Source organism: Macrotis lagotis, chromosome 1, assembly GCF_037893015.1.
Source record: "Macrotis lagotis isolate mMagLag1 chromosome 1, bilby.v1.9.chrom.fasta, whole genome shotgun sequence".
Taxonomy (NCBI): Eukaryota; Metazoa; Chordata; class Mammalia; order Peramelemorphia; family Peramelidae; genus Macrotis; species Macrotis lagotis.
The window spans coordinates 908,132,356-908,155,181 of record NC_133658.1 but is presented as its reverse complement, the minus strand read 5'-3'; the positions used below and the strand labels follow the sequence as shown (position 1 = coordinate 908,155,181).

Genomic DNA, 22,826 nt, shown 5'->3' with positions numbered 1-22,826 from the left:
AGGGTAGAATCCAACAGAATCCTGCACCACTGGGGTCGTTTCAACAAGATGATGGCTCTCCAGTGGACACCCAGCTCCCAGGGACAGTGTGGACTCTCCACGGCCCTGGCCATGCTCCAGGCCTCCTGGGTGGTGTGAACACCTATAGTGGCAGGAGGGGGGGGCAGTAGGATGAACATTCCAGAGATCCCCTGACACTAGAAAGGCATCCCTGAGGAAGGTGGGAGCAGCCAGACTGCACTCTCTGGAGGACCCCGGGTCACTAGGACCTTTACAATCACTCACCCTCAGGTTCATTAAACCAATGAAATCTCAAGAATTCCACTCAAAAGGGGGGAGGGGATGTCATCATGGTAACTGTGAATATCCCCCCCCCCCATTCTGTGGAGCAGTGTGAAACCCCCAGGGACAGGGTTGCTGGGAGCTCTCCCACATTCCGACTTCTTCCTTTCAGGGTTCAAAGGTGGAATGAGAAGGAATCTTCTGGACCGTCTGGAAAGGGGGAACAAGAACAGCCTCCCTGCCCCCCCATCTAGTACGCATGCGTGGCCTCTACTTCCCTCTTCCCCATATCCCCTCCTGGTGGCAACAGGGCCCTCTGCGCGGGCGCGCTGACTTCTTAGAGGCCGCCGATTGGCCCGGTAGAAGGGCCTCACAGCCAATGGAAAGGCGGAAAGGTGACATCACCTTTTTCTCTCTCCTCCCCTCCTCTTGGAACTTCCCCACTCTCAGCCACCACAGCCGCCTGGAGGGGGCGGGGCCTACGACGACGAACACGGTGAGGTCATCGCACCGCCCCTCCGCCGCTGATTGGCCGCGGCAGCTCGCGGGCGGCGGTTGGTTGGCCGCGTCCTCGCGCCTCCCCTCGCGCCGCCGCCGCCGCCGCCGCCGCGGAAAGGAGCCGCCGGGCGACGCCGAAGCCGGAAAATCGGGTGAGTCCAGGGTGCCTGCGTCCGGTAGGGTCCCCATCGGGAACTGTTCTTTCGGATTCTTTCCCCATTCCCCTCCCCAGTCTTGTTCCCCTCCCCTCGCTCGCCCTCCCTTAGCCCGGCTCCTCAGAGCCCGCACCGCGCTGCCTGATGGGAGTTGTAGTCCAGACCCAGCTGCCATGTACGCGCAGGGCGCCACTGAGGACTACAACTCCCAGGAGGCACAGTACGGCCGGCCCGGCAACAAGCTTCCGGAGCCACGCCTTCTTCAGGTTTCCATTGGTCGGCTCCTACTTTAGCCCCACCTCTTCATAGTCATTGGCTACTGTCCCGCACGGGGGTCGCTCGACCATCCACTGGTTACTGTATGGGGGGAGGTGAGAAGGAGGTGTAAAGTTGACGTCGCTCCGCGGATTGGGGGCGGGGCAGTTAGTGCAGCTGCGGGGATTGGCGGGCCCTGCCGTCGCTCGGGCCGGGGAGGGGGCGGGTCTGAGGCGGCGGCCGCGATTGACGGCTGCCCTGGTAGGGGCGGGGCCGGCGGGGCGGCCGGCTCTCATTGGTCTTTCTCGGCGCCGGTCAGCGGGGTTGTGGCCGCCGATTGGCCAGCGCTGCCAGCTGTTGCAGGTCCATTCACCATTTTGTGTGTTGGAGTAAAAAAAAAAAACAAAAACGGGGGGAGCTGAGAGAGGGGGAGAGAGGAACCGGAGGGGGGGGGGTGGGCGGGCGGGAGGGAGGAGGGGAACGGGCCGAGGCGAACCCAACCGAGCCCAGCAAGCCCAGCCCGGCCCGGCCCGGCCCGGCCCAGCCTGGCCCCGCGGAGCCCAGGGAGTCCGGCCCGGACCCCCGCCCAGGTGACGGGGCGAGCTGCTGCGGCGGGGGGAGTTGGGGGACGAGGATGACATGGGCACTGCGTGGGGAGGGGGCACCCTGGGACGGGCAAGGGGCTGTGGCAGGGAAACAGCTGTAGGGAGAGAACATCCAGGGATGGGGAGGGGGCTGCTGCAGGGAAAGGGCACCCAAGGATGGGGAGGGGGCTGCAGGGAAAGGGGACTCAGGGAGGGGGCTGCAGGGAGACGGGAAAAGAGATGGGGAGAGGGCTGCAGGAGGTGGGGAAATGAAAAAGGGGCTGCAGAGAGGAGGCCCAGAGATGGGGAGGGGGCTGCACCCAGGAGAGAAGAGAGCCTGCTGCAGAAAGAGGGCACGTAGGGTTGGGAAGGAAGTTGCAGCAGGGAGAGAGAACCCAGGATGGGGAGGGGTTGCTGCAGGGAGAGGGGTCCCAGGGATGGGAGGGGACTTCAAAGACAAGGCCCAGAGATGGAGAGAGGGCAAGAGGAAGAAGGGATATAGATGGGAAGGGGGCTGCAGGGAGAGAGAACCCAAGGATGGGGGGTGGGCTGCAGGGAGAGGGGTCTAGCACAGATAGGTAGGGGACTGCAGAGAGAGAGAGAGAGAGAGAGAGAGAGAGAGAGAGAGAGAGAGAGAGAACCCAGAGCTGGGGAGGAGGGGGCTGCAGGGAAAGGGGATCCAGGGATGGCTACAGAATGCAGAAGGAGAAGGGTCCTAGGGATGGGCAGGGGCCTGCAGGGGGAGAGAGAGGGAACCCAGGGATGGGAAGAGGGATGCAGAGAAAAGGGACCTGGGGTGGCCAGGGGGCTACAGGAGGAGAGAGAATTCAGAGATAGGGAGGGGCCTGGAAGAAGAGGGACCCAGGAATGAGCAGGGGACTGCAGAGAGAGAGAGAGAGACAGACAGACAGAGAGAGAGAGAGAGACAGAGAAACAGAGAGAGAATATCCAGGAATGGGCAGGGGGAAACAAAGAAAGGGGACCCAGGGGTGGGGGGGGCAGAGAGAGAGAGGGGAGAGAGATGAGGACAAAACGAAGGGGAAAGGATAACCAAGTTGAAAATGGGAGAATTTAGCTGACAGTGGGGTCACTAGGATATATGGGAAGGGAGTGGTATATGGTCATAAAAGTCTAAGGAAAGAGTGAAAGGGAGAGGGGTTGGCCTCCCTAAAGGAAGAGGGGTGACAAGGTGGAGATTGGGGAGAGGATGGAGATGGGAGTAGTAATCAGGGACAAGCAGAGCCAAGGAGGAGGGGTCTGAGACAATAGGGGCAGGGGGTGTGGGTACAGGACAGAGGGCAAGACTGATGTCAAGGCCAAGACTAAGGGGCTGACTTCAGGGCCAGTGAATGTCTGTGGCTGGTGTGAATGGCAAGAAGCCTTGGCAGCATCCAGAGGTGGATGCCCTGTGGAGGAGGAGGAGGTTGGGACTAGGGCTGCAGGAGGGCCTGAGACTGGCAGGACCCTTCCAGCAATCAGGGAGAGAATGGGGGAGCAGTGCCCATGAAATGGGCACAGAGTTGGGGAAGGATGGCCCTGGCATGAAGGGGAGCTGGGCTGTGCCCCCCAGAAGGCCATCAGACCATCTCCTGAATCCAGGGATGAGGCCCCAGGTGCTTTCTCCCCAGGTCTGAGATTTCTGGAGAGGGGCCCATGCCAAGGGGAAAATGCTGACTTCGGTGAGGTTGGGAGTCCCTAGTCAGAGGACGTTCACCTGGGGGCCTCAGCAGAGCCTTGGCAGGGAGGGAAGGGGGCAGCCCACAGAAGGCCCTTCTAGGGAGAGGCGAGAGCCCTCCTCTCTCCCTGAGGATTTGGGCAGCTGGTGGCCCGGCCTCCCTCACACCCAGCTCCTGGCGGGCTTTCTTAGGCCTCGCTCTGCCTGCTTCTTTCAGTTCAGAGTAAAGTTTTTATTTTTATTTTTTTAAGACAGTTCAAAAGGGGGCGGGCCAAAGTGAACATTCAGGAAGTGTGGGTGAGGTTGGGCGGCTGGGCCTGTCTGTCCCAGTGTGTTCCTGGCTTTCATCTCTTCTCTTTGCCTGCCTGGCCCAGAACTCCTTCCTAACCTGGAACCCAAGAGCCCGGCGCAGGGGTGGGGGTGGGGGCTGGAGAGAGGGCTGCAAGCAGCAGGCAGGCCTGAGAGGGAGAGAGAGAGAGAGAGAGAGAGAGAGAGAGAGAGAGAGAGAGAGACAGAGAGAGAGACAGAGAGAGAGACAGAGAGAGAGACAGAGAGAGAGAGAGACACAGAGAGAGAGAGACACAGAGAGACACAGAGAGTGTGCATGTGCGCGCGCACGTGTGTGTGTGTGTGTGTGTGCACGCGCACGCGCACCCGGCCCACTGTGAGTTCTGTTCAGCACAGGGCTGTGGGATCTGAGCCATCTCTCAGGGTCTTGTTGTTATGAGTGAGCTGTCTACCTAGGGGAGGGGGTGAGCAAGGGGTCTGTTTACGGGCCCTGTCCATGATGGGTGTGTTCAGTCTTCCTCATATCATGGGGGGGTGCATGCACACCCAGTAAGCCACCTCCCAGCTGGTTATGAACTTCTGCCCTAGACACGCCATGGCCTGCTCTTTCCTAGGACAGGAATGAAGGAGGACTGGTGGTAGGGAGGGTACAAGCAGAACCAGAGAGCAGATTGGGCAGAGCAACTGGCCCTCCCCACAAAAGGGGTGGTGCCTGCCCAGGGGTGAGGGGAGCATGGCTGAGCAGGGCCTGGGGGAGCCAGGAATGATGGGAAGGTGTGTCAGGAAGTTTAGGAACTAGGGAAAGAGTCTGGACCCCCGAAAATCAATGCAAGAGCTGTGAGATAGAACCCTGGAGGGTGGGTGGCCTATTAGAAAAACTGGGCTTGCTGCAGAACTCTGTCACTGACTGGCTGCTGGAGACTGAGCAATTCACTTTTCCCGTCTAGCCTCAGTTTACACATGTGTCAAGTGAGGTAAACATTAGCTATTGGTGTATATTTACAAAATATAACTAAAAGCTTTGGTAAACCCTTATGGACCTTTTCACCTCGAGTTGCCCAGGAACTGGAAGGCCTGCGCAGCTGCCCCGCTGCAGGGGCCAGGGCCCATTGAGAGGCCTGGGGCCTACGCTGGGGGCCGACTGGCCAAGGTGACAGAGAGAGTAAGGGGCTGGTCTGGGTTAGCGTCTCCCTCTTCCGCCCGCATCGGGGCTCATTCCCCAATGCTCCTGCCTGAGTTCCACAGGAAGCTCACCTTGCCTCTCTTCCCTCCCTGCAGGTCTCTGTAAAGACAGGCCAAGGAAGAAGACAAGAATGAAACCCATGAAAAAAGCAGGTGGACTTCCTGGCCATGGCGGCAACAGCAAGTCCCCCCCAGCTACCAGGGCCAAAGCCCAGAAACGCCGGGCAATGGGCGAGGGGGGCAAGGAAGAAGAGGAGGAGGAGCAGCAGCAGCAGCAGCAGCAGCAGCAGGAAGAGACTGCTCCCGAGGAGGAGGAGGAAGGTGAACGAGAGGAGGAAGGGAGGGTCCCAGATGCGGAGGCTGTCCCGCTGCAGCTGCCCCCTTCAGGCCCCACAGAGGACTCCATTCAGTCTTTACCCCCCGCGGAGGACCCTAAGGGCGAGGGGGAGCCTGGGCGATGGGAACCTTCCTTGAGCCGAAAGACTGCTACCTTCAAGTCAAGGGCTCCCAAAAAGAAGTACGTAGAGGAGCATGGTGCTGGTGGTGGCAGTGGGCCAGAGGAGCCCCCAGCCACCCCCGAGGAGGTCAGGGCCTGCGCCCTGCCGGTCCAGCTGCCTGCCTCTGCTCGCTCATCCTCCACAGACACAGCCAGTGAGCACTCGGCCGACCTGGAGGAGGAGCTGCCTGAGCCCGGCCCCCCAACTCCCTGGCCCCCCGGTTCCACAGGTGCCGGGACCTGTGACCTGCGTCTCCTGCGCTCCCAGAAGGTCTTGGCCCGGCGGGACGGACTCTTCGTGCCTGCAGTAGTAAAGCAGGTCCGGCGCAGCCAAGACCTTGGAGTCCAGTTCCCTGGAGACCGGGCCCTCACCTACTATGAGGGGGCGCTGGCCGGCAGCGTGGATGTGGTCCTGGATGCCACCCCACCCCCTGGGGCCCTCGCGGTGGGTACGGCTGTCTGTACTTGTGTGGACCCTGGCGAGACGGCCTATCGCGAGGGCGTGGTGGTAGAGGTCAATGCCAAGCCGGCTTCATACAAGGTGCGTCTCAGCCATGGGCCTCCACCTGGGCTCCCACTTAACCCACCCCGCAGGGACAGGGAAGCTGTCTGGGTGGCTCGCTCTAGCTTGCGCCTCCTGCGCCCTCCCTGGGACCCCGAGGAGAGAAGGAAGCTGCCGCTGGAAGCCACCCAAGGGGAACAAGGAGACGAGGGGATGCAGAGAGAGAGCCCACCCGTCCAGCCGCCTCCCCAGCCTCCCCTCCAGCTGGGCCCCTGCCCTCCTGGCCTGGAGGCCAAACAACCAGAGGACGCCGAGGTCTCCAAGATCAGCTTTGGCCAGGCTGCTCCAGAGGAAGAGGAGGAAAAACGGCCCCCCACCACCACTGTCACTGCCACCTCTGTTGTCCCCCAGCCTCTGCTGCCGCTGCCCCCACCCCAGCTGCTCTCTCCGCCCCCTAAGTCCCCGGCTTTTGCTGGACCTGGCCGGGCAGCCGAGCAGCCCTCCCCTGGTCAGGATGGAGCTGGGGGCAGTCGCAGCAGCAGCGTGACCTCCCTGGAAAGGGGGGCGGCCCCTCCAGCTCGGGCCCGGACGCCCCTCACAGCTGCCCAGCAGAAATACAAGAAAGGTGATGTGGTTTGCACGCCCAATGGCATCCGGAAGAAGTTCAACGGCAAGCAGTGGCGGCGCCTGTGCTCCCGCGATGGCTGTATGAAGGAGTCCCAGCGTCGAGGCTACTGCTCCCGTCACCTGTCCATGCGCACCAAGGAGATGGAAGGCCTGGCCGAGGCGGGGGCCGGACCAGGGGCGGGGGGGGCCGGTCGCCAGGCCGCCCGAGAGGGCAGTGCAGAGTTTGACTGGGCTGACGAGACCTCGAGGGACAGTGAGGCCAGCAGTGTGGCGGCCCGAGGGGACTCTCGGCCCCGCCTGGTGGCGCCCGCTGACCTGTCCCGCTTCGAGTTTGACGAGTGTGAGGCTGCGGTCATGCTGGTGTCCCTAGGCAGCTCCCGCTCCGGAACACCTTCCTTCTCACCTGTCTCCACCCAGTCTCCCTTCTCGCCGGCCCCCTCTCCTTCCCCCTCACCCCTCTTTGGCTTCCGGCCTGCCAACTTCAGCCCCATCAATGCCTCACCCGTGATTCAGCGCACGGCCGTCCGGAGCCGTCACCTGAGCGCCAGCACTCCGAAGGCCGGGGTGTTGACCCCACCAGACCTGGGCCCCCACCCGCCTCCCCCTGCCCCCCGGGAGCGCCATTCCTCAGGCATCCTGCCTACCTTCCAGACCAATTTGACCTTCACCGTGCCCATGAGCCCTGGCCGACGGAAGCCAGAGCTCCTGCCACACCCTGGAGGCCTCGGGGGCCCTGGCGGTGGGGGGGGCCCGGACTTTCAGAAGAGCGACAGCCTGGACTCGGGAGTGGACTCTGTCTCCCACACACCTACCCCCTCCGCTCCGGCTGGTTTCCGGGCTGTGTCACCGGCTGCGCCCTTCCCTCGGTCCCGCCAGCCGTCCCCACTACTGCTGCTACCCCCCCCAGCCGGCCTAACATCAGATCCCGGCCCCTCGGTGAGGCGGGTGCCAGCTGTCCAGCGGGATTCTCCCGTAATTGTCCGAAACCCCGATGTCCCGCTGCCTTCCAAGTTCCCTGGGGAGGTAGCCACAGGCGGAGAGGCCCGTGGCGGTGGCCAGCCCAGCAGGGCTGGGCGAGAGCACCCAGGGCCGCCCGTGCCGAACAGCGGGAAGCCGGGCCCACCTCCGCCACTGCCCGCCCCCGTCCCTATCAGCGTCCCCCCGGCCGGGCCATCTGCTATGGCTCAACCAGGGCCGGCTTTTGGATTGGCCTCCTCACCGTTCCAGCCGGTCGCCTTCCACCCTTCACCTGCTGCTCTGCTGCCAGTCCTCGTGCCCAGCAGCTATCCTGGGCACCCTGCCCCCAAGAAGGAGGTCATTATGGGCCGGCCTGGGACAGGTAAGCAGCCTCCGCAGAAGGTGGGCTGTGAAGGTGATGCTTTTGGGGGTTGAGCAAGGGTCCTAAGGTGGAGGGCCAAGATTGGGATGAGCATAACCTGAATGTGCAGAAAAAGGCCCCTTTGAGATGAAGCAAGCTCTTATCAGGGCGGGGAGGCACCTTAGACATGATCGAGAACCAGAGAAGGAGAGTCAGCCAATGTTTCCATGGGCTTTGGAGGACTGCAAAGAGCTTTGTGGACGTCCATTATCCAATAGGACCCTCAAGGCCACTCTGTGAGAGAGGTGCTGTTGGGATTCCCATTTTACAGCTGAGGATACTGAGGTAGAGTTGAAGTGACTTAGTCAGGAAGAGTCTGAGGCTGGGTTTGAACTCATGGCTCTCAGACTCCAAGCCCAGTGCCACTATCAGCTTCTTGAGGAGGGAAGGCTCTTCCCCAAGGTCCCCCTGCTCAGCCTCGACCCCAGGTCCCAGACTGTGGGCTAGGCCACAGGAGGCAGGGGCAGGGAGGGGGACCTTCACCCATTTCATGGATGATGTCTTCCACTGAGGCTGAATTCTTTTCAGCCAGGAGTCGGATGAGATCAGGCCCTTTCCACCTCTGAGATGCTAGGGTTTGTTGTGAGATGCGGGTTTGAATAAGTTTAATGACTTGCCCAAAGTAAGTTAGCAGGAAGGCCAGGTGACCTCCAAGCCCTTGAGATGTCTGTGTGTGTGTGTGTGTGTGTGTATACGGATGAGGCCCCAACCGAGTCACCAGAGTTGTGACCCTCAGAAACCTGGCAGGTGTGAGGGCAGAGCCAGGGCATCCTGACCCTCTCCCTCCCTGCCAAAGCCAGCAAGCATTTGCTTCCGCTCTGGGATGGGCCCGGGCAGGCAGCAGGCGCCCCCACATTCTGTGCATTCTGGGCCCGGCCCGATTCAGGCAGCTGCTGCCGCTGCCTCCCCCACTCCCCCCGTCAAAGCACCAGGAGCCCAGGGATAGGGGTCCTTGACCTCCAACAGGTCCCAGCCTCATTGCCAGCTCCCACAGGGTCTCTTTCACTTGGGTCTCTGTTTCTGACCCTACCTAGGTTTTCATCTGCCCAAGTCTTGGCATCTTTAAGGCCTCAGGGTCCTTCTATGGCCTTGGGCCCCCAGGGGTCTCTCTCTGCCTGGGTCTGGCTCTCCCTTGGGTCTGCTGCTTCTCACTCTGCGAGGTTTTCTCTCCCTGGGCCTCAGTCTCTTTCTTTTTAGACTAGAGCTCCATCTCCCCTTGGTCTCCCCAGCTCTGGCTCCTCCTTTGCACTTTCCCAATTCGCTCTCAGTCCTGAAAAGTTCCATCAATCCTTTAAGTCTCTTCTTATCCATATTTTGCCTGATATCCCGGAATCTGCAAGTCTTCAACACACATCATCTGGGTTGGACCCTGGACAGAGCCTGGCGCAGACACTGCAAGCCCCTTCGGGCTGGGAGCTGTCCCCTTGGAGACCTGGGAAGGCCCTGCCCAGCTAGCTCTGCCCCTTGACCTGGTGGCACCTTGTCTCCTCCTAATCTCTCTGGACCTGGCTCCTGCCAGTGGCCCTTAGCCAGGCTTTGTGTGTGTCTGCCCCCCCCACCTCCCGTTTCTCTGTCTATGTCCCTCTCTTCTTCTGTCTCTCTCTCTCTACCCCTTTTTGTTCTCTCTGTCTCTCTTTCACTCTGCCTCAGTGTTCCTCTCTGTCCCTCTCCCTCCTCCATAACTCTGTCTCTCTCTGTCCCCTGCCCCTTTTTCTCTCTGTTTCTCTCATCACCACTGATTTTCTGTTTCTCTTTGCCTAACTCTGGCTCTCTGGACTTCTCCTGCCTGCCTGGGTGGGTCTCCTTCTCTAGGCCTGGGGCTTCTCAGTATCTTTCTTTTCCCTCCTTCTGGGCCTCAGTTTCTCCCTTTCCATGGTCAGAAATATGCTTTGAGCTTTCTGTCACCAGACCCCTCTTCCAACCCACACCTGTTTTCCTTTTGTAGCAGGAAGGTGGGGGCCTGCCCGATGAGTAGGCTTCTCTTCCCCTTGACCTCCTCACCCGGGGTGGGGGGGTTGCACCTGTGACCCTCAGTCTGGGGGCCAGGAGATCCGGGCTGGTGGGTGGCATTAAAATGCCCCTTACCCTGCTGGGCCCCCACACTTCCGAGCTCCATACTTAGCTTCTGGGATCAGCCCCAGAGCCCTCAAATGGAGGAAGCCATGGACAACCCATGGGGACACCTCCCCATCCCCCCACTCCTCCAGAGGAAGAAAGCTGGTCTAGAGGTGGGACCCAGCAAGGGCTTCAGTGGGGGGGGGTGACCCTGCTGGATGGGGCCCCGGGTTTGAGTGACAGCAGCCCCCCCCAGCCCCCAGGCTCTCAGGCTCACGCTGCCCCCTGGTGGTCCGCTGCCCAAACCCAGGTGCCCCCTGCCCCATCCTTGCTTGGGGGACCGGGCTCCCCACATCCTTGGCCCAACAGGGTCCCAGGCGGAGGCGCCCCCGGCCCCTCGTGCCAGCTGGCCCGCTCCCCCGCGTGGGTGTGGGGCCTCCCGGACAAAGCTGCTTTGTGGGCCCGCGGGGGGCGGGGGCTGGCCCAGGGCCAGGCCGGGAGTGGAAAATCTCGTGAGCAAGCAGCCCCTGCCCGGGGGCAGGAGCCCCGATGATGATGATGTGGGGGGGCTGGGGCACCCTTCCCCCCTTCTCTTTCCCCACATTTCTCACTTCCCTCCTCCCGGCCCCCCCTCGGGATTACATAACTTTCTCTTCCATCTCTTACCTCCCTTCCCCTCTGTGGAAGCCCATCCCCCCATCACCCCCATTTCTCTTTCCTTTCCCCTGGTCTTGGGTGTCTCTCCCATCCCTGCATCCCCACCCCTCGGGTCCCCATCATCTACCCCCTCCTCGGTCCTCCCTCCTCCCCATCCCTCCTCCATCCCTTCTCCCTGAGTTCCACTGACTCACCCCCACCCAAGCTATTTTTAGCCCCCGCCCCCCATCCCTTCCCAGCTCCACCAATCCTCCTGCAGTTCCCCGGGTAACCTTGGCCCGCTGTGTACAGGGGAGGGGAGGCTGCAGCGTGTCTACAGAAATGGGGATACTCAGCTTATTTCAGGGGAGTCTGGGGGTGGAGTGGCACTCCCTTGGTGCAGGGAAAGTCGGGCATCTCCCTTAAGGACGTCTGGTGTAGCTCGTGGTCCTGCTTGGGAGTGATTGGGCAAGGCAGCCCACCCTGGAGAAAGCCCTGATCTGCCCAGTAACTGGGAACAAGATCTGCCAGGGCCCGGGTATGCCTGTCTCTCAAATGGCCCGCTTCCCGGGACTGGTCGAGGAATGGTCTTTGTAAACCCACTGAGGCCCTACAGAAATGGGATTCAGAAAGGGCCTAAGAGCCCCATACTCAGGGAATGCACTGTGATTGATGTGGAAAAGTGGCCTTCCACACCTGCCCATTAGGTAGATGGCTGTGGAGGCTTGATCTGAGCCCAGTGAGGGAAGTGGGGCAGGTGAAGAGACGGAGCCTCCCAGAGGGAGAGGGATCCGTTCAAGGTCAAAGAATGTAGACCAGCTTCTCGCAGGTTACAGATCAGGAAACTGAGGCCCAGAGAGAAGAAAGCCAGAGTTAGGATTTGAACCCAGAGCCAGCTCTCTGACTCTGCTCATTTTGTGATTGGGGGCACGGAGTAGAAGAGAAGCCCCGGACCAGGCAGGCTGCCAAGGAAGGGTGTTTGATGCATGCAGACTGGACTGTGTTCCTGGGAGTTGGAGGGCAGGTCTCTGCCTGTGTCTGGAGTGGGGTGGGGGTAGATTAGTAGGGGAGGAGACCCAGGTTCCCCTTTCCTCTCTCAGTGGTGACACCCTAACAGACACACGCACACACCCCTCCAGGTGGGGCCCTTGTTCTGGCCTCCGGAGCCTCTCTCCAAAGACTTGTTGGTTGTTGGGGGGGTGAGGGGACGAGGCTCTCCTAGCCTGGAGCAGAGGAGGAGGGGGAGGATTAGCTCAGGTTCTGATGCCTCCCCTCTTTCCCCCTAGAACAATGACTGCTAAGTATAGGTCTGGCACTGTGCCCAGGGGAAGGGGGGGGGCCTTCCCGCCCAGATTCCAAACCCTCCTCCATCCAGGGTTGGGGAAGGCCTCCTACCCTCCCTGCCCCCATCTGTACTTCCAGATGTTCCACAGAGGGACTCCCCTTTGGAGCCAAGTGGGAGATATGGGGGGGGTTGCCCCCTGGTGGCCCGGGCCTAAGAGGCGGGAGGGCCGTGGAGACCAGACAGCCCCCCAACACTGTCCAGATGAGAAAACAGAGGCCTTGGGGGGTTAGGCACGGTGCAAGGGCAGGGGGGCAGGGGGCAGGGGGCAGGCCCGCGTTGGAGACCTGGGCAGTCAGGAAGAGGTTAAGCGCCAGGTGGGTGAGTCACCGTGGGGAGGGGGCTGCGGGAGAGGCAGCCGGACACATCGATTTGTGGGGCTGCGGGTCCCGGGGGCGGTGAGGTAATGCGACTGGGGAGTGGGGGAGGCGGGGGAGGGGCGGCGCCCGCGGGGGGAGGGGCGCCCGGGCTGCTCCGCGGGCCCTCGCCCACCTGTGCCCACCTCTGCCCGCGGCCGGGGGCAGCCCCGGCCAGGAGGCTTTGGTGTGGCCTCTGGGCCGGGGTGGAACGAGGGGTGTCTGGTGCCGCCGAGCTGCCCCCCCCCCGGGGGATGCCCGTGCTCGTGGCCCCTGGCACAACCACAGGCCGCCGGGGCCGCAAGGACGTGGCATGGTCCAGGTGGGGGGCCTCGGGGCCGCGAGCCCCCCCACAGAGGTGGGGGGCGGATTTCGGAGAATCCGACTTGTGGAGGTCCCCGCGGGCCCCCCCCCCCCCCCCCGCGGTCCACGCCGCTCGTGCGTGCGTGCTCCCCGGCCGGCCGCCCATGTGCGTGTGTGTTTGTTTGCGTGCGTGCGTGCGTGCGTACGCACGGACGGGCGGGGGGAGGGGGCCTCCGTGGGCCCGGCCGGCCCGGCCCCGCCGCAGCCCGGCCCCGCCCCGCCGGGCCCCGCCCCGCCTGGCTCCCTGCCTTTGCTGCAGTGCGCCCTCCCCACCCCCCGGCCCCGCCCGGCCCAATCGGGATCCACCCGCCCTGCCCTCATTTGCATGTGACTGACGTCCCTCCTCCTCTCCACCCAATGGGGGTGGGCGCGGTGGGGCCTGACCCGCGCGCGGCGGCGGCGGCCAATGGGCGCGCCGCTCGGGGGCCGGGCCTGCGCGGAAGGCCCCTCGGGGCGGGCGGGGGCCGGGGGGGGGGGCCGAGGGGGAGTGAGTGAGTGAGTAGTAGTGGCGGGGCGGGGAGAAGGCGGCAGCGGCTGCTTTTGCTCGCTCGCTTTCTTGTTCGCGCGGACGTCGCGAGCCAGCCCGAGGAAGGGCAGGGCCGGCGGGAGGGCGGGCGAGGCAGCGGCAGGCTCGAGCGGCGGCCGGCGCCGCGCCCTCCCCGCGGGCCGAGGGCGCCCGTTAGCCGCGGTTCCAGGCCGCCAGAGGGAAGAGGCGGCGGCGGCTCCAGGCGGCGGCTCCGGGGGGGGGGGGGCGGCCGTCAGTGCGCGTGCGCGCGCCTGTCAGCGCGGGCGGGGGCGGTGCGCGATGCCCCCGGCCCCGTGACGGCCCCCGCGCGGGGGGAGGGGGGCACGGGAGGGGGCGGGACCGGCGCGCGCTCGCTCGCTCGCGCCGGGCCCCGCCCCCTCCCCCCCTCCCTCCCCGGAGAGCGCAGGCGCGCGCCCGGCCGAGACCCCCCGCGCGGGGCGGGCCGGGCGGGGGAGGGGGGGCATGCGGCGGCGGCCTCCCGCTCCCCCCGGGCCCGGGCGGCGGCGGCGGCGGCGGCGGAGGCGGCGGAGGCGGCGCCGAGAGCCAGCAGGAGGCGGCGGGCGGTGAGCGGCCCGAAGCCCGCGCGGGACCATGTACGCGGCCCCCCGGCCGCTGCCCGCGCCCGGCGCCGCCGCCCCCCGCGGCCTCGGCATGTTCGGTCAGTGCCTCCCCCGGGCCCGGCGCGGGGCGGGCGGCCTGGGCGGCGGGGAGCGCCGGGGGCGGCCGGGCCTGGGCCGGGGGCGCCCCTCCCCCACGGCGCGGCGCCTCCCATTGTCTGCCCCCGGGCAGCGCCCGCTCACCCCGCGCCCTCCGCCCGCAGTGTGGACGAACGTGGAGCCGCGCTCCGTGGCCGTGTTCCCCTGGCACTCGCTCGTGCCCTTCCTGGCGCCCAGCCAGCCTGACCCGTCGGTGCAGCCCAGCGAGGCCCAGCAGCCGGCCGGCCACCCCGTGTCCTCGGGCCAGAGCAGAGGTGAGGCGCGCTTCGCGGGCCGGGGCGCCCCGGGCCGGGCCCGCGCCGCCTCACCGCCCTGTGTCCCCCCCTCAGAGCCGGCGGAGTCGGCGGCCGGAGCCCACGAGCAGGCCCCCGAGTCCGGCCGGCCGCCCGGGGCCACCTGCGCCGCCAGCCCCGCCCCGGGCCCCCCGCAGGCCCCGGGGGGCTCGGAAGGCGGCAAGGGCCCCCCTCAGCATCCCGAGGAGGAAGGGCCGGGCCCCACCGGGGAGAGCCGGCTGGACAGCGAGACCGAGAGTGACCACGACGATGCGTGAGTCCGGGGGGCGGGGGCGGGCGGGGCGGGGGGTGGGGGGGGCGGGACCCTGGGACCCTCGGACCCTCGGACCCTCACCCGCGCTGCCCCGCTCCACAGGTTCCTCTCTATCATGTCCCCGGAGATCCAGCTGCCGCTCCCGCCGGGGAAGCGCCGGACACAGTCCCTCAGCGCCTTGCCCAAGGAGAGGGACTCGTCTTCGGAGAAGGACGGGCGCAGCCCCAACAAGGTCCTCTAGGCCTCCCCTCGCCCGCCTCTGCCTCCCCCCCACTGACTCCCCGGGGCCTGACGGCGCCCTCTTTGTTGTCTGCCCCCAGAGGGAGAAGGACCACATTCGGCGCCCCATGAACGCCTTCATGATCTTCAGCAAGCGGCACCGGGCCCTGGTGCACCAGCGCCACCCGAACCAGGATAATCGGACCGTCAGCAAGATCTTGGGCGAGTGGTGGTACGCGCTGGGGCCCAAGGAGAAGCAGAAGTACCACGATCTGGCCTTTCAGGTAACCCCCTGCGCTCACCCCTTCCCCGGTAAAGATCGAGAGGAAGTGCGGCACCAGCTCCCCCAGGCGGGCAGGAAATACCTCTGGCCGAGGAGGCTCCACCCGAGCCCAGGCTGGGGGCCCAGAACCTGCTCGGGAGTCCCTGTCCCTCCCACCCCCGCCCACTTCCTCTCCCCGCTCCTCCCAGGCTCGGGCTCCTCTGGGGCTCTCCTGCCTGGGCCTCCTGGCCTCCGGCCCACCGGAGCTCCGCGTCCCTCACCCCACCAGGTGAAGGAGGCCCACTTCAAGGCCCACCCAGACTGGAAATGGTGCAACAAGGACCGGAAGAAGTCGAGCTCAGACACCAAACCCGTGGCCCTGGGTCTGGCGGGAGGACCCAAAGAGATGCGGGAGCGCAGCATGTCAGAGACCGGCACGGCAGCCGCACCTGGAGGTGAGCGACGTGGAGACCCGGAACCCCGAGCGTGTCACCTTCTACGTGGAGATGGGGAAGCCTGCCGAGGGGTTTCCTCGTAGAGGGCCCCGCTTCCCAGGCTTCCTGTCCACCCCAGTCTCCCTCTGAGCTCTCTCATCAAACACCCCTTTTCTCGCCCTCACTTTGGGCAGAAGCTTTGGTTTTTTTCTCCGAGTCCCAAGATGTGGGGGCGGGGGGAGTTAGGTTCAAGAGGACGAGAGAGGTGATTTTCTGAGTTCCAGCCTGGTCCCCAGTGGAAGATTGTGGGGCCTTGCCCTTGAGTGGGAAGCACTTACTTAGTCTCAAAAGTAGCAAACTAGAGGTCTCTGATTGTCTCCTTTCCCTGGGAATAGGGTCACGTTTATTTGTCGGTTCAGGAGGGCCTTCGCTGGGTTGTCAGGGTTCACACAGCTAGTAAGCATCTGAGGCTGGATTTGTATCCGAGTCCTCTTGACTCCAGGGCTGAGCTTTCTCACCGCACCACCCGGTTGGGGACCTTTAACTCAGAAGAGATCTTGTGCGTGCGGGTGACGGGACAAGCGGGAAGAAGAGGGATGGGCTTCTTTCTGGGGACACCCCCACCGGGGGCCCGCAGACTTTGGTTTATAGCCTGGGCTGACACCGGGTCTGGCCCCTCACCTGCCCCACTTACTTTCTTTCCTACAGTTTCCTCAGAGTTACTGTCGGCGGCGGCCCAGACCCTACTGAGCACCGACGTCAAGACTCCGGCTTCGGGCCCTGGCGCCACTGAGCGGCTGCACCCTGCGGGGTCCGGCCCCACCAGGCCTCGAGCTTTCTCCCACAGTGGCGTGCACGGCTTAGACGGCAGCGAGCCAGATAGCCAGGCGCTGCAGGAGCTCACCCAGGTGGAGCTGAAGGGAGGACTCTTTGAGGGTAGGGGTCCTTAGTACTCCATCAGCCAACTCTGCATTTCCACCCTCTTCACAGATGGTGTCGGGCCCAGCTCCCTACACAGGGCCGAAGCCTCCGCCTCAATATGGAGGCCCCGGACCCTTTGCCACTCCCAGCGAAGGGGGCACCTTGGCAGGGGGGCGGCCCCCGATGCTGCCTGCCCGGCCCTCCCGCTCCCAGCGCACAGCCAGCGAGGACATGACCAGTGATGAGGAGCGGATGGTCATTTGTGAGGAAGAAGGAGATGACGACGTCATAGGTGAGGACACGGCCAGTCGTTGCCCCCCCCCCCACGTCCCTCACCAAAGGTGTGGTGAGCCCCATGTTCGTTGTCACAAGCCCCTGCCCCCCCCCAGGCTTGGCCCTTGTTTGAGAGAGGAGTCGGGCTGTTCACATCCCATGGGTGCCTTTTCCTGATCATCCTGAGCCTGAGTACAAAGCTAACAGAAGCAGGGGAAAGCCTGGGCTTTGGTGGGGAGCATGTCCCCACCGAGGCAGAAGAGGGACTGACTTCCGAGGGACTCTGGGGTGAGGGCTCACTGGTGGATTTTCTGCCTCTTGGTCTCCCAAGCGGACGACAGTTTTGGCACCGCAGACATCGACCTAAAGTGCAAGGAGCGGGTGACGGACAGCGACAGTGAGGCCAGCTCTGGGGAGGACCCTGAGGGTGCCAAGGTGAGGGGCTGGGCCAGGCCTGGGAAAGCGGGGAGCCCCAAGCTGCAGGGCCTCCCTTCACCCTGGTGCCTTCTCCCCTAGGGCTTTGGCAGGAAGTTGTTTTCGCCCGTGATCCGTTCATCCTCTCTATCTGCCGCCTTCACTCACTGCCGCCCCCCCCTGGAGTCCGAGCCCCCCGGAGCCCCTGACCCAACTTCAGCCTTTCCCAAGGGCTATGGCCCTACGGCCTCCTCCTCTTCCTCCTTCCAGTTGGCCCCCGGGACCTTCAAGAGCCAAGAGCCCAGTCGAGGGGCTACTGGAGGGTCTCTGCGTGCTCAGCACCCGGTCGGAGGAGGCCCACTGCCCCCCAAAGCCCGCTTTCCTCCCGTGGACCCTAATGCCTATCGGCGCAAGCGGCCAGAGAGCACGGGAGGGCCTGAGCCCCCCACGCCCCAGCCCTTCCCCAGTCCCTCGGTCATTGCCTCACCCCCAGGAGGGGGTGTCTTGCAAGCCTTAGTGCTGCCTCCTGGGGGCGGCCTGTACCCGGCCAAGGAACCCCCAGAGCGCGACGGCAGCAGTGCAACTGCCCGCCTGCCGTCAGCCACGGTGCTGGTGACGGCCCCCGCCTCCCTGGGAACTGGAGGACTCGCCTACGGAGCCCCCCCAGGCCCCCCACGCCCCGCTCCAACTGTGGTGACCAACGTGGTACGGCCGGTCAGCAGCACACCCGTACCCATTGCTTCCAAACCCTTCCCTGGCACGGGGCGAGGTGATGGGTCGCCGGCTGAAGGAGGTGCCAAAGGAGAGGTGGGGGCTGGTCCTCGAGCACCAGGGGGCTCCCCTCTTGGAATCGGTCTAGTCTACGCTGATAAAAAGCAGGCAGCCCCTACTGCCCCGCATCTGGTGGCAGGACCCCTCCTGGGGGTGGGTAAAGCCCCCGCTACTGTGACTAACCTCCTTGTGGGCACCCCGGGCTACGGAGCCTCTGCCCCTCCGGCCGTACAGTTCATTGCCCAGGGCCCACCTGGTGGAGGGGGGGCCCCAGGCACAGCAGGGCCTCCTAGTAGCAGTGGCCCCAATGGCCCTGTGCCCCTGGGCATCCTGCAACCCACCCCTCTAGGCAAGCCTGGGGGCATCACCCAAGTGCAGTACATCCTGCCCACCCTGCCCCAGCAGCTGCAAGTGGCCCCGGCTCCAGCAGCACCCGGCCCCAAAGCTGCAGCTGTTGGGGGGTCAGGCCCCACGGCCAGCATCCGCTTTGCCCTGCCGCCAGGGACTACCACCAATGGGAAGGTCCTGGCACCCGCCACCCCGGCCCCTGGGATTCCCATCCTGCAACCAGTACCCTCTGCCGCACCCCCCAAAGGTGAGGAGGGGGAGGTGGGCAACGAGAGCGTCACTGGACTTGATGGCAGTGCTCCCGAGATGTGGGATCAGGCGGGCTGAGGCACAGGTGGGCAGCGCCAATGGGGGAAGGCCAGCCCTTAGGTTCATCCCTGGTTCCCGTCGAGGGTGGTGAAGGTGAGGCTAGACAGCCGGCCACTTTTGATAAAGATCCAGGAATCTGAATGGGGCACGAGATTTAATAATAGAGCGTCCGCTGGGGCCCAGGGTCTGGACCAGACTGACAGGATGATCTAGAGGAGGGCAGCTGGGCCTCAGTGCACCAGGGATGGGACCCGGGGCCCCTAGTGAGGCAGGTGACAGCTCAGCCCATAAGGTGCCACGGCAGGCAGTGGGTTTGGTGCCTGTGGGAAGGATGTGTCAACAGAGCAGAGGCTTGGGAGAGGGCAGCGAGCTCGGGGTGAGTGGAGGGGACAGGGTGGGATATGGGGAGCTGGCCGGGAGTCTTAGCCGCCCCCTCCCTTTCTTCTCTTCCAGCCCAATCAGTGTCTCCAGTACAGGCTCAGCCCTCCACGGGCCCTGCCCAGCTGCTGCCCGGCAAGGTCCTGGTGCCCCTGGCAGCCCCTAGCGTCGCAGTCCGAGGAGGGGGGGCCAGCCAGCCTCTGCCCTTGGTGAGCCCCCCGTTCTCTGTCCCAGTGCAGAATGGAGCCCAGCCATCCAGCAAAGTAAGTGACCGGGGCCTTGGGTGGCACCAGCGGCATGGTCTTGAGCCAAAGGCACTGCCCACTCTCTTCCCTTCTCTAGATCATCCAGCTCACCCCTGTGCCAGTGACCACCCCTGGCAGCCTGGTCCCCCCCCTCAGCCCAGCCACCCTGCCCAGCCCTGCCTCCCAGTCTCAGAAGGTCATCTTGCCCTCTTCCACCAGGTAATTCAGTGAGCCGGCACGGGCATGGGCATGGGCATGGGGGGGGCCTTTGAGGCCCTAGCTGACCCCCTCATGCTTGCTCTTGGTCAGAATAACCTACGTCCAGTCAGCTGCGGGTCACGCCCTTCCCCTGGGCCCCAGCCCCTCCTCCAGCCAGAGTGGAGCTCCCGGCACGCCGGCCAGCTATGGGCCTGCCAGCTCTGTGGCCCTGGGCTTCACCACCATCGGACCCAGCGGCCCAGCCATAGTGCAACCCCTGATCTCAGGTGAGGAGGGGTTGGGGGAGGGGGGTGGGGCTTGGCTATTGGGAGATGGGCTCACCAGAGTCCAGTTAGGGGTGCAAGTTATGACCATCCCGAGGCCTGATCATGCTTCCTGCTTCCTCCTTCCTCTCCAGGCCAAGCTCCTCTGCTGGCCCCGGGCCAGGTTGGCGTGTCCCCAGTCCCCAGCCCCCAGCTGCCGCCTGCTTGTGCTGGGGGTCCTGTCATCACAGCCTTCTACCCTGGCGGGCCAGGGGGCCCCTCAGCCATGCCCCTCCCTCAACCAACTCCACCAACCCCAGCCCCTCCGGGGCTCGTCTATACTGTGGCCACCAGCGCTGCCCCCCCTGCTGCCATCCTGCCCAAGGGTGGGGCACCTGGTCCTCCGGCCCCTGCCGCCTCTCAGGCCCCAACCAGCCCTTTTCCCAGTGCCACAGGTGGGTGATGACCCTGGGTCGGGGTCCTGGTGCTTGGAAGCGGGAATGGGGATTTCACAGACGGGAAGTGACTGCTGTGGGGGTTACCCTGGCGAGTGGGGGATGCCCCTGGTGAACTTGAGCGGGTCCGCCAACCCTGGGAGGGAATGTGGGAAGAGAAGGGGCTGAGTTTCAGCGGCAGCATCCAGGCACCACTTTTTTCTCGACAGGTTCTGTGGCGTATAGCTTGGTGACCCCGAAAGCCCAGCGTCCTCCGCCCAAGCCCCCACAGAAAGTGAAGGCGGCCATTGCCAGCATCCCCGTGGGCTCATATGAGTCTGGGGTACCTGCCCGGCCCGGTCCCGCCCGGCAGGCCCCCGAGCAGGGCCCCACCAGGGAGGCAGTCCCAGAGGCAGAGGCTGATGGCCAGCCTGCCACGCCGGCCCCCACATCTTCAGCGGATAATTGGGCCCCCCCTGGCCGAGAGACTGCGCGGGCCAGCCCACCCCCAGCCCCGCTGGCAGAGGTCAAGGCTCCAGAGACGGTGAGGGAGCTGGGGGGTCGGGAGCTGGGGGTTCTTCACATCCCTTTGCTGTCTCATCCCTTGGGGCAGATCTGAACCCCCACCTTCCTCTCTCCGCTCCTGACCCCAGGCCAGCAAGATCCCAAGCTCCCCTGATTGGAGGATTCCGGCCGTGGCACTGGAGAGTCGTGGGGAGCCCCCAGCTCCACCCAGCCCGGCCCCTGCCCCTGGGGGCAGTGAAGGGGGAGGTGGGCGGCCTCCAGGGGCCGGGGATACCCCAGAGAGGAAGGAAGCCCCCAGCAAGAAGGTGAAGGTCCGGCCTCCTCCCCTGAAGAAGACTTTTGACTCAGTGGACAAGTGAGCGTAGCCCGGGCTGGGGGGGGGGGGGCGGGCGGGCTGTGGGACGTGCTCTGGACTGGGGCTTGATGCCAGCTGTCCCCCAGCAGGGTCCTCTCTGAGGTGGACTTTGAGGAGCGCTTCGCAGAGCTGCCTGAGTTCCGGCCGGAGGAGGTGCTGCCCTCACCCACGCTGCAGTCATTGGCCACCTCGCCCCGCGCCATCCTGGGCTCCTACCGGAAGAAGAGGAAGAACTCGACAGGTGAGGAGCCTGGGCTGCCTGGCCCCGGGGTGGGGTGGCTGGAGCTCCCCTGATACCTCTTGCCTCTCCCTCAGACCTGGACTCGGCCCCAGAGGACCCCACCTCCCCCAAGCGCAAAATGAGGCGCCGCTCAAGCTGTAGCTCTGAGCCCAACACACCGAAGAGCGCCAAGTGTGAGGGCGACATCTTCACCTTTGACCGCACCGGTGAGGCCCGGGCATGGCTGGGGGCGGGGGCTGCTGAGGGGGTGGGGGGCAGCCTCCTCACCCACCCTCCCTGGCCACAGGCGCCGAGGCAGAGGATGTGTTGGGGGAACTGGAGTACGAGAAGGTGCCCTACTCGTCTCTGCGCCGCACCCTGGACCAGCGGCGCGCCCTGGTCATGCAGCTCTTCCAGGACCACGGCTTCTTCCCCTCCGGTGAGCAGGGGACCCACTGGCTGGGGGGGGGGTTCCCCCCTTGAACCCCCCACACCGCCCCCAGTCACTCAAGATGCCCTCCCTCATTCCGCAGCCCAGGCCACAGCGGCATTCCAGGCCCGCTACGCAGACATCTTCCCCTCCAAAGTTTGTCTCCAGCTGAAGATCCGAGAGGTCCGGCAGAAGATCATGCAGGCGGCCACCCCCACAGAGCAGCAGCCTGGCGGGGAGGCCCCCGGCCCGGGGCCCCCAGCTGCCAGTGTGGGGGCTGCTCCCCCACCCCCCACCGAGGGCCCGGACTCGCCCCCTCCCGCTCCGGACTCTTCCTCCTCCCTCTCCTCGGCTGCCCCGCCCCAGCCCTCAGAACCGGTGCCCGGCGAAGCCGGCTGGGAAGGGGCCCCCCAGCCTTCCCCCCCACCCCCTGGACCTTCCCCAGGGGGCAGGTGAGGTGTTCTCTGGGGAGCGGCATCCCCAAGGGCCTGTAGCGCCCCATCGAGGAGACCGAAGGCCCTGAGCTGGCCCTGGGCATGGTGGCGTCAGGGGCAGGAAGCTGTGTGGGGAAGGGGGGGGGGCAGCCCCTCCAGGCAAAGGAGGAATGGGGTTCCCTCCTCCCATGGCTTCCGTCCCTGGAGGGGGGCTCTGGCCCCCGCGGAGCCCCTGTACATAACCTGGAGTTTGTTACCCATCGAATCTTTTCACTCGACTTTATGCAAAAAGGCTCCCGAGGGCAGGACCGAAGGAGGGAAAGATGGGAGCCCCCCCCATGGGGGGGACTGGGGACATAGCCCAGGACTGAGGGGGTGGCGCCCACTTCCCTCTCTCCCCTCCCTCAAGGGGCTGGACTCAGGTTAGTTTGGGGGTAGGGGTGGAGGATGGGGGGGGCCTCCTGCACTTTGGTCCTAGGTTGGGGGGGCAGGGCAGGTGCACCCCTTTCCTCCTTACCTGCTCCCCCACCAGGCTGTACTTTCTAAGAAGGCAATTTCCCCGCCCCCCCACCCCCGGAACAATACATGTTGATCATGTGCAATATTTCTTACTGTGCCGAGAAGCCTCAAAGACTAAGATTAAAGCTGTTTTAACACACGTGTCTGGCGGCCTGGGCCCGGGTGGGGGGGGGGGACTGTCACCAGCGCTGGAGAAGCCCCCTGCCTCTGGCACCTCTGGGCTGCCGCCAGTTCAGTAGAGGCTTCCCCCTGCTGGCAGTACCTATTGCCACCCCGTGGCCTAAGGGCTAACAGCCGCTCCCCTCGTTACCTCCCCCCATCAGTAGAGAAGGGAGGGGTCCACTGTGAGACCCAAGGGGAAGTGCAAGGACCAGCTGGACCTGCCTATCAAGGCTCCCCAGTAGCCATCCTG

The 22,826-nt window shown here is 64.8% G+C and overlaps 1 protein-coding gene across 6 annotated transcripts; it reads left to right on the top strand.

Moving 5' to 3' along the window:
- Positions 1 to 839: 839 nt before the first annotated feature.
- CIC (capicua transcriptional repressor) lies at positions 840 to 22,553 on the top strand. Of its 6 annotated transcripts, none has more exons than XM_074219383.1 (21): positions 840 to 932; positions 5,016 to 7,883; positions 14,021 to 14,170; positions 14,246 to 14,462; positions 14,565 to 14,694; positions 14,783 to 14,965; positions 15,233 to 15,398; positions 16,086 to 16,285; positions 16,368 to 16,590; positions 16,903 to 17,006; positions 17,256 to 18,351; positions 18,867 to 19,054; positions 19,134 to 19,255; positions 19,346 to 19,521; positions 19,653 to 19,952; positions 20,162 to 20,475; positions 20,585 to 20,811; positions 20,898 to 21,052; positions 21,127 to 21,258; positions 21,339 to 21,470; positions 21,565 to 22,553. In XM_074219383.1, exons 2-21 carry the CDS (start codon positions 5,051 to 5,053, stop codon positions 21,915 to 21,917), a joined length of 7,401 nt encoding a protein of 2,466 aa, XP_074075484.1. In that variant the 5' UTR covers positions 840 to 932; positions 5,016 to 5,050; the 3' UTR covers positions 21,918 to 22,553. The 6 variants fall into 6 exon arrangements, with proteins under 6 accessions (XP_074075484.1, XP_074075483.1, XP_074075481.1 ...); XM_074219382.1 differs by having other exon boundaries at positions 17,088 to 18,351; positions 20,901 to 21,052; XM_074219380.1 differs by having other exon boundaries at positions 17,088 to 18,351.
- The last annotated feature ends 273 nt before the right edge of the window (positions 22,554 to 22,826 follow it).